Source organism: Diadema antillarum, unplaced genomic scaffold (assembly GCF_040938485.1).
Source record: "Diadema antillarum isolate AM-2024a unplaced genomic scaffold, OU_Dant_1.0 seq00001716_RagTag, whole genome shotgun sequence".
Taxonomy (NCBI): domain Eukaryota; kingdom Metazoa; phylum Echinodermata; class Echinoidea; order Diadematoida; family Diadematidae; genus Diadema; species Diadema antillarum.
Genome location: NW_027272405.1, coordinates 57,173 through 67,861, shown reverse-complemented (window position 1 = coordinate 67,861; position 10,689 = coordinate 57,173). Strand labels below are relative to the sequence as shown.

General features: G+C 40.3%; 1 protein-coding gene across 1 annotated transcript in view; it reads right to left on the bottom strand.

Annotated features, from left to right (window-relative positions):
• Positions 1-6,606: 6,606 nt before the first annotated feature.
• LOC139711864 (uncharacterized) overlaps positions 6,607-10,689 on the bottom strand; it is a 47,892-nt gene continuing 43,809 nt past the window's right edge. Inside the window, exons 12-14 of the mRNA XM_071623714.1 lie at positions 9,854-9,963; positions 9,166-9,337; positions 6,607-8,835 (exon numbers count right to left, since the gene is read on the bottom strand). Of these exons, the coding sequence (XP_071479815.1) occupies positions 6,607-8,835; positions 9,166-9,337; positions 9,854-9,963 (2,511 nt within the window). The remainder of the gene's footprint in view (positions 8,836-9,165; positions 9,338-9,853; positions 9,964-10,689) is intronic.

The following is a 10,689-nucleotide window of genomic DNA, read 5'->3' as shown; positions in this document are numbered from 1 at the left end:
CACAATTGCACTACGACTCCATCTAACATTAAACTGGAAAAAGGATTATGAAGAAATTGGATTGGGAGCACAGTTGTAACAAGAGGCTGTTGTAGACAGTGTAGAGTGGAAGAATCTTGAATTGTGTGTAAACAAACCTGTACTAAATGATTCAGTATTTAGAGAAATTCAGTGTTTGGAACAGGAAAATATAAGAAAAGAGAGCTATATGACATAGTAATCTATTGTTTTAATGGTCAGTGTGTTTGTGGCAATTAAAATTCCTGTCAATCAAATCAACATATTGAAGTTAGTGCACGTAGGTGGTTGATTTTAGTGAGAAAATAGAAATAAATATAACAGAGAGAAAGAGAGAGGGAGAGTGTGTGCTAGAGACAGACAGACAGACAGACAGACAGAGATAGAGAGAGACTAAAAAAGTGTTTCAGATAGCTATGTGCAGATATACCGGGTACAGTGCACTTCCATTACTATGAACAGTTACAATGAAATTCTTGTTTAATACAATGAAGTAAAAATCCAGGTCTTAAAGGGATAGTACAGTATTGGTGGAGATGAAAATTTGGCTTTTAAATTTTTGCGAGATACCAAGAAAACACTTATGATATAGTACAGAGCATACCATTTTAAGAGGAATTCAAAGTTTATTTGATGAAAATCGGGTTTGGAATGACTGAAACATCCAGAAACAAAGTAAAACATAGCGATCGTAATAAAGTGTGGGTAGAATTGCTCTTTTTTGGATATCTCAGCCATTTCAAAACCAATTTTCATCAAATAAATGTTGAATTCCTCATAGAATTACATGCTCTTTCATATTTTATAAGAGGTTTCTCATTATCTCACAAAAAAAAAATGTTAGAAACCTGAAATTAGGTCTCAACCAAAACTATACGATCCCTTTAAAATTATCATCTGCATAATCTGTATATACATTACTGTTCGGCTAGAACAAAATCTCTATGTAATGGAAGAAAACCGCCAACCCCCAGGAATTCCTTATAACGGGCGGGAGTGCACTGTAATGCATAACTCTTAAAGCGTACCAATATTGTGAGTATTATGTTTGCTATATTTGTAGAATATGCCCTCTGCAAAATATTAGAATTTTTTGGCACTCAAATTTTTATTTATTGGGGTTAAATGTAAATTTCAGAGAGTATACAAAAACAAAAATGACTTGCAATAGACTAGTCAATCACCCGAATTTTTCAATCAAACTATCACACTATTGATATTTTATCCAAATACGTCTTGAATGATTGTGATATGTAATGTGTGTGTGCAATCACCTAACCGATCGACATGGAATCTTGATATTCATAAAAACATATGCTTATAGCTAGAACGCGCACACATCAGTATTGGCGCTTTTTACGGAGCAGAACTTAAGTGTGCGGAGCACAAGTGCCAAATTGTTATAGAGATATGAAGGAAATATGTATACAGGTACTTTCAGGGGCTATCACAGGTGAATTATGGTTGCTTTTTGTGTATTCTAGCTGTGCACAAATTTGATTTGTAGAGTATTGGTACAATTTACATTGTAAGTCTGAAAGTTTTGTGTTTTGTGCCTTTGATAGCCATATGAAAACTTGATGTAGAGATGCCACTTGGATTAGGCACATTATTTAATCTTGTGTTGTATAGAAAGCTAAATGCAATTAAAGAAGCAATAAAAGAGCTGAGGAAAGGACTTAGTTCTTCTGAATCTATACATTTTGGGGAGTCGGTATGTACAGGAAACTCCATTATAACGAGGTCGCCGAGACCACTGATTTTACCTCACTATATCTGTTACCTCGTAAATGTACTATAAACGAGAGCAGCAAAATACAGTACTGGAAAATTAGGACTACATTGTACTGAATTCGCCTTGTTTAGCATGCTATTTTGTTGTAAGCAAATTTGTCATAAATGAGTTTTCCCTGTATTACATTGGCTTCTGGTAATTTCTTCCATCCAAGTGATCTCTCTTGCATTTCCAATAAATACATTGTATATGTGAAAGTGAAGCAATCACTATCTATCTGAATCTCCCTTTATCTATGTCAGTTGTGGCATACAATTGTATTCAGTTTTTATGTGATGTGAGTCTGTGTTGACCAACAGTGCAGTGTACATCCATTCCCATGATCAAGTTCACTTTAAAGGACAAGCTCACCTTGATACACATGTGTATTGAGTGAATGCAGCAATATCAGCAGAACACATCAGTGAAAGTTTGGGGGAAATTGGACAATCCATTCACAAGTTAGGAAGTTTTACATTTTCTGTGTAGTCACTGCTGGATGAGAAGACTACTGGAGTTCATGATGTCACACGTGTAGAACGTTATAAGGTAAATGTAAAGCAAATTCCACAAAATTTCATTTACAAAAAAAGTACACACCCCCTTGCTACTGACAGAGGTAATACCATTCCCCTGCCTTCTGAAAGAGTCAAGTCAGGTGCTCTTTTGTTATGCGAGAAAAGTAAAAAATATGTTGAATTTTCTTTATATCGTTGTACGCATGTGACATCACAAGTAGTCTTCTCATCCAGCAATGGCAGTACTGGAACTTTAAAATTTCATAACTTATGAACAGATTGTCCATTTTTCCTCAAACTCCCACTGATGTGTCCTACTATTGCTGCATTCTCTCAATCCTTATGTATATTACGGTGAACTTGTCCTTGAATGCACAGAGCAAAGACTAACGAAAAGGATGTTGGAAGTTTCATCGAAATTAGTTGTGAAGATTTTAAAAAAAATGTTGAAGAATTGTAAAATTGAACATGTTTTGACATTGATATTGGTTACAGGTTACCACTGATTTGTGTACCAAATTATAATGAACATCAATGATTTTGGATGATAGGAAGTACATCTCCTTCCCTCTTCAAATTTTTTTCATCAGAACACAGTAGTAATTCATTGCACTGGATTACAACTTCAATATGTTTTACAATAGGAAAGTTTGTGAAGATTTGTGTGCTGGATTATTAGAGACAATATTGGAGGCCACATTGTTACCTCAAAAAATGTCTCAATGATGCGGTTGCCATCCTAGAACTTTCCTAATCAAACTCTCTTAATCATGTCTACATTTTGATGAACCTTGTACAGCCAATGTTTGATTTGTCTTCTCTATGAAGTAGTCAATTTGTACATGGAGTGAACTTTTTCATTCACTTTTGTTTGTTTGTTTGCTAGAGCAACTACTGCATATCCCCACCATTTGCTGTATTTACCAAAGATTATCCTGTCCTATTGTACTACAGCCTAACTCATCATCATATTCATCATCATCATCATCATCATCACCATCATCATCATCATCATCATCATCATCATCATCATCATCATCATCATCATCATCATCATCACCATCATCATCATCATATTCATCATCATCATCATCATCATCATCATCATCATCATCTCACCACCACCATAACAAACATTTGATCAGACATCAGTTACCACACATTTCACACAGCAACAATAATCGCTTTTCGGACGTGATACTTCAAAGGACCCAAGGTGTGAAAGAAGCAAGAACCAAAGACTTGGAAGATTCAGTGGATTTTTGTTATTATTTGCATAAATATGTGAATAACATACTGGCATAACTTGTGGCATTTAATCTGTACACAATACTTTTTATAACAAAAGAAGAGAGAGAGAGAGAGAGAGAACAAGCCACTTTGTGGCACTAATGTACAAATGTTGGAAATAACAAAAGGGTTTTCAAAAGTAAAATCTCTCTCTGTTACAGTGTCATTTGGTACAAAGAAAGGTGTAGAAACTTTACAAAAGTACAGTTTATAAAAGAGATAGGGCCTAACATCTGTACACTTTGCATTGCTGGATTCTTGCCCTTGAACAGATTTTTCGGCCATGCACCCAGTAATAAAAGAGTGTATTGGTGGTGTTAATATGAACTGCATCTCAACAAAATGTAAGATCAACATTTTTAAAAAGTAACTTTACAATGTTAACAAGAAGGTGGTAAGTTCTGTCCGGTAAATGTCGCATAATGAGTAACTGTCACTATGGAAAATCAAACAATTATCTCAATATTTCGTCAAGTCTCACACAACATCAACAAACAGCTGATTAGAAAAGTGTAGCAGCCTGCGTAAAAAAAGAAAGAAAAGATAATGACCTCCTAAAAATCGTCAAAAATGTTAAATAAGAATCGCTGCATCACGTAACAGTACTTGTAACAATACACTTAAAAAATATCTTGAACAGATGCCGTTCAGTGTCTTGGTATTGCCTTTACAGACGGAAGAGTTGTCTCGTCAGAGGACTATTACATTACATGCAACATTACATGCGTTCCACAGAGTCATATTACATAACTGGATATTTGCTTCTTGACACAAGGGTAATTCTCTGCTTCAGCTTGGCTCCAAATTTTTGCAATGGAAGAGCAGTCATCACAAATCCTACCCTGTCATAACACATTTAAAATCACTGTTCAAGAACTGTCAGAAAAATATTTAACTTTAATAAGAGTTGTTTTGCTTAAGCATACACACAAAAATCTGCAAGTTTCTCCGAAGGTGAGGAGGTATGGTACATCATTGATTCAAGCCCATCACAGTGAGCTGTCTGGGGTACATGCATCCTTCTAATACCTTTTTGTTTCAGTTATAAATACACACCCTGTTAAAATACACAAAAATTGTGGTCCATTCACATTTTTGACTTTTCAGGACTTCAACAAGCAGATCAAAGCTTGACTTTCAACCAAAATGATTCTAGGATCAAAGAGATCATGTTTTATACAGTATTGATCAATTCATTAAAAAACTTACAGCAAACAGGCTGTTTTTGTTGTTCATGTTGTCTCAAAGTTTACCGCTGTCAAAAACAAACAAATGTCTTGTCAGGCAGATAGAAATGGCTTGTAAAAGGTTTCCATCAATAAAAGTTATACATGTATGAAAAAAATACAGTTTTACTGCGACACCATTTGGTATAGCCATCAAGAGGACTGTTGAAAGGGCAGGGAGTAGTTGGGCAGAAAATATGAGAAAAATCAGGAAAATTAGTTCCATGCGGAACCAATACAGTGAAGGAAGTGGAGACATAGTGAACGTAAAATCAGTGTTTTGAAAAGAAGAGGTGAAAGAGGACATGTGAGTGGAAAGTTAAGAACCATCTACAATGCACACTGTGAAAAGTTTTATGCATCATATCGTAACAAAATAGCTCAGTGCCATACATGCAATGTGACATGTTAACATAGAGGAAACACGCGTGTGATCATATTCAGCGAGGCTGACAGTCATAGCATATGGAAACTGTCGCCTCGACGTAACTATACAAAAACTTGAGGTAGATGAGTTACTCAAAACCAGTTGGTGTCTGAACTCTGAATAATACTATTTCTTTTGTCTATTTTCCATTTTTTGTCGAGTGAAAGCATTATATCGTACAACTAAGATAACAATGTTAGCTCAAAAATCAGTTTTGCATTACAAATTTGCTTTTGGATCATACGTACACAAACTGATTATCAGTTGTTTTCGTATGTTCTTGTCACAGAATTCTGTAAATAGTTTGCATTAATCGTATTAAAAACAAGCAAGAAAACACGAATAATAAAACAGGCCACAAATATGTCAGTAATAGCCGTGACACACTAGGTCTTTCCTTTTGAGCATGTGGACATCAGTTTTGAGCCTCTTGGCTACACCATATATTGATATGAGGGAACACTGGATATCAGCCAAACTTTTACCTTCCTTTCTTCTGTCTTATAGCACACATATAGGGAACACGATGTCATAACTCATTCGATACAAACAAAATAATAATCCTCTCTAATTGGTTAACACCTGACCACAAGCATTTCGCATATCTCACAATTTTTTCCCTCAGCTGCCTATCATCCACAAATAACAACAACAAAAAATATATATCGCTCAAGAATGATGGAAAAGATGGTTGACTCTTTGAGGTTCAACAATTTCTGTACTTGATATGTTACTCTATTTTTTTCTGTTTGTAGCTAACAGGACTAGAATTTTCAATATTGAGAGTCTACTCAGTTTGTGGAACAGAAAGCAAACACACACAGTTTGCTAATACTTGATTGCAACGTCCAGGATATCACACTGGTCTCGAGTAGAAGGATGTGGTCATTTGAAGTACCAAGGTGTTGCATATATTGTCATGATCTTCTAATATCATTCTTAACTGAGGCTTCCCATGGCCTTTGTCATATTGTAAACAATTCTAGGAAGTGAAATTTGGTTGCTATAATATTTTCTTACAGAAGTAGATTTTGGAAAATAGAAAAACAAACCCCAAAATGGGTTGGAGATTATTAAAAAAAAGAAGATTAAGATGATCAATATTTGTAATCCTTCAGTTCAGGTATATAGAAAGGAATTTAAACATGTGAAAAAATGATTTGGAAAGAGTAATAAGACATGGTGGCAAAAAGGTAAAATTTGTCAATATGAATACAAAATGAGTTCAATTAATACTTGGAGCATTCGCCAGTCTGTCAGGACGTAAAGATTCATGTACATTAATTCACAAAGGAGTACAAAAGATGACATATGTCCATTTTCTTCACAGAAGGGATACAAGTGCCAGACGTATCACACATAAGATTCGTCTGTGTAGTCAATTTTTTCTAGGTCCGCCACAGTGACTTTAAAGTCTTTTGTGCTTGACGCACTCTTCTTTTGCCAGTCACGGCGAGCTTGCGTAACAGCGTGCTCTACCTCGCGCGATTTTTTCAGTCCATTTTTCTGATCATTTGTGCTCGCTTTGGAACGCGGTGAAATGAGTGGAGAGGCCGGAGGCTCAGCATGAGGATCAGGGAAGGGAAATCGCAGTTCGGTGCGTCCTGGAATGGAGTCCCCAGCAGAACTCTGACTGGTGGAATCTGGTCCTCGTCTCACTGGGTGATTTCCTCCAGAGGCCCTCCGGGGGGCCTCGCTGTTGTGATGGCGTCGCCGAGGAGAAGGCTGGCTGGACCTGCGAGCGTTCTCCAGATTTCGCTCCTGGTGTTTTGAGCGTGTCTCGTTCCCTTGCTTTGCAGTGTCACTGCTGCTACGCTGCACTGACGTTGCAGAACCCTTGCGATTTGTCGCCATGCTATCGCTTGACGTGCGCCTCACACCGCGAGTCTTTGTGGGTCCATTTGAGTAGCCATTGCCTGACCTAAAGTCATCATCCTCATCACTGGAATCTGAATCCGTGGTGAGGAAGATGATGCCTCCTGCCACCATGTGACGCTTAGTTTTTCCCATGCGTTCCTCATGACGCTGCTTGGCTGTGCTGACCTCGCCCGACCGCCTCCTTGGACTCTGCTCGTGGGAAGGTGGCACGGCGTCAGCGTCGAGACTCTTTGACTGTCTCTGAAGCAGTGCTCTGCGGTTCATTGCTTCTTGGTAGGTTGGAGGGGTGGACCTTGCAAGGGTAGATATGGAAGTATCGGACTGAGTTTTGCTAACACGCTGTTTAGTGGGTTGGCTTGACGAAATTGCCGGGCTACTATTGCGTTTTGTTGGCGCAGGCGGTCGCTGCTGTTCTTGGTGCACGGCTAGGCCCCTCGGGCTTTGGGTCAAGGTGGCTCGAGTTGTGGCATCTTTGGGGAAGAACTCTAGCGGCGGAGTCGCCTCTTTAGTTTGTGAGGGTCTCATGTTCAGAGTCTTTGGCCGGGCTGGAGCACCCATGCGCGAGGGCAAAACCCGCGTTTCATTGTTCATGAACATTTTCCTGTAGGATGGCTGGAATCCATGCTGGCCAATATTTGGCCCACCCCTCGGAGACAAGCGGCCAGGATCTGCGCTGCCTGCCTGAAGAGTCTTGGACACGTTCCCATCACTCCTCTGGTCTTTCAGCCCCAGTTTGGTGGAATGAAGCCGCTCGGAAGAACTTGATGACTGCACATCACTCATGCGTTCCGACGAGGACGACGACATTGAAGATGCGCTACGGCGGCTGGACGTGAGTCGCCTGGGGAATGTGGGTGAGCCTGACCCAATGGAAGGAACAGACTGCCTACGCATACAAGGAATAGCTGACTCCTCGTCAGTGGGAGTGGAAGGCATGGAGGTGACACCATGGCTGCTTCCTCTGAGTCCTTTCTCATACATTGTCAAATTAGAGCCGCTGTTGGACTGCCGTGAGCTGGATCTCATGTCCTCTGGCAACATATCACTCAAGAGTTTGGATGAGCACTCCTTGTTCATGTCCTTGATGAGTTTCAAGGTGTCCTCACTGATGTTGTACTCATGATCTGAGAGTTCTGGGCTATTGTCCGTGGTATTTACTGCCGAGTTGTACACCCTTGCTGCGCGAGTCCTCACAGCCTCTTTGGACATGACGGACGGTTCGGAAACCCTCCGCTGCTGCCAGAACAAGTCATCTGGACTGCTGAACTGCGAGGGGGCTTTAGTGGCTTTGACACTGGGTACTGTCGCGAGCTTTTCTTTCGATTCCATCCCCGAATCTGTGGTGTCAGTATTGTCCGAGTCGGGGTAGAGCTGGTTATCGCTGGACGTGATGCCGGAGTCTCGACTGAGCGTGGACGGCGACAGCACGGGGGTGTTGTAATGCCACTTGTGACTGACACCCGTTTGATCCTGCTCATCGTTGTAGAATTCCTTCTCAATGCTGTCCAGAGATGAGTCGTCTCGTTTGGTGTACGGCGAGACCTCGTTCATGCTGTCCGAGTCACCGCTGGAGTCGTGCCGTCTGTGCTCCGGCCTGTGGGTGGGCGGGTCTCCATACAACGTCAGGACGTCGTCTCCCAACACCTCTTTGGCATGGTTGATCACATACTCAACCACTGATGGGATCTTCTTGGTGGCCATCGCCTGTAAAACACAAACCATTAAGAAACACTTTAAAACCTATTCAAATAACACAGATACATCATGACATAACATATCTGAGTACACTATGAACCTGTATAAAGAAACATCTTATTCATCGAATTGAGCGTGAAAAGTAGAAGCATCCCCAAATGCTACCAAAATGTTGAGTCATTCACTTAAAGAAACTTCAAACCAAAATTCTAGGCCTGACTTGCAACTTTGCATGGATGTCTTTGGAATGTGTTGACATATATCTCCAGACAAATGCTGCATGGTGACTGTACAACAGTTCCTCTTCTTAATCTGAACTGACTGGGGGAAGTGGCTAACCTGTATGGACGGTCCGGCGTTGGCCGGCGGCCAGAGCATGCTGGGAGCAACGCACACCGCCAGGTTGTAGCTGGTCATGTTGTTCTCGTCAGAGTGCAGCGACACGTAGTGGAGCACACAAAAGATGTGTCTGAGTAGCACCATGTTGATGTCTAACAGCTGCTCCATCAAACTGGAGGGAGGAAGAACAGATTGAAAAATGTTTGCATTCAACGTAGCACAAAATGAGCCATCCTCACACTCAATATAACCTCACAGTCAGTCACAAAACTGGGAACCTATTGTTCATAGTGGAGCTGTGATAGTAGAATGGTATTCTATATTTCCAGCAGTACACAGATATTATGTTGTATCACCTAAAGAGCATTTTATATCTTCTACAAAACAAGAAATGATGTCACTTTTGTTGCCTTCAATGAGGTTTGAAATACTCCTGTGGAGGAAAAAAAACTACCATCAACAGAATTGCATGTGTCTACACAGGGCTGATAGGTAGTCTTTATTACATGTGGGTGTAAAATCTGACATAAAAAACTGCCTTTTACTCTTCCTGGAGTATCTATGAAGTAAGCTAGAAACTAATTTTCAGTGACATTCAATTCAAGTAATAAAATTTCTTTTGTACGCTGTATCCCCGTTTTATCTTCGGAGTGATTTTGCTTGTAACGGAGCTTGGGTGGACTCTCACCTTCTGACAGCATTCAGCTTCTCGTCCTTGTCGACGATGTCGGCGGTGGCGATCCACTCCTCGCACTGACTGCAGACGAGCAGGCTGTCGGGAAGACTTCGGAGGAAGTCCTGAGTGTCGTGGAGGGGGGGGGGGGGGGAGAGAAAAGGGAAGATGTTAAAATAATATTGCCTAGCAAAAAATAGCAGTAGGACACTGAAGTGACTCACACTGTCTACCAGATAGCTGTGTGCAAAGTGACTCTGCAGGTATTTGGAAATCAATCCCAACTATTAAAAAAAAAAAAATATAGCGTTTAGCATTTGTGAAACAACAACAAATGGATACATTTCAGTATCTTTTTGAGTGATACAGAGTGTTTTAACCTCTGATATCACATGTTCATGTCCCAGGGAATAAGTTTGGCCCTGACTCCATTGCATCCTTTTCATTAATTTAAACATTTGAAGATTATTGCTGACTTCTACCTACCCCTGAATTAGGAAGTGTTCAAGGAGAAACATTAAAGTATCACCAACTGAAAACGTTGGTGATTCAATCTAGATCTGTTTGCAGCTGCCAAATTTTCTACAGGAAACGTGGGATGAGTCTAAAGCGCAGGGGCTGGCAGGGGTTGGGGATGGGGCAGGGGGACATGGTTGTCTCCCCCCTTCTCTTCTCACTTCCCTCCAGGTGTGTGATTGCATAATTGACAATTGGTCAACATCCTGCCTCCCCCGTAAATCTCAATTTGGGGAAAATTTTGTTTGAGGGCTCAACATTGGAGTAGAGGATATGATGAATCAGATATCACCACTACATTTACTCAAAGCAACCACAGAAAGACACATAGTCCA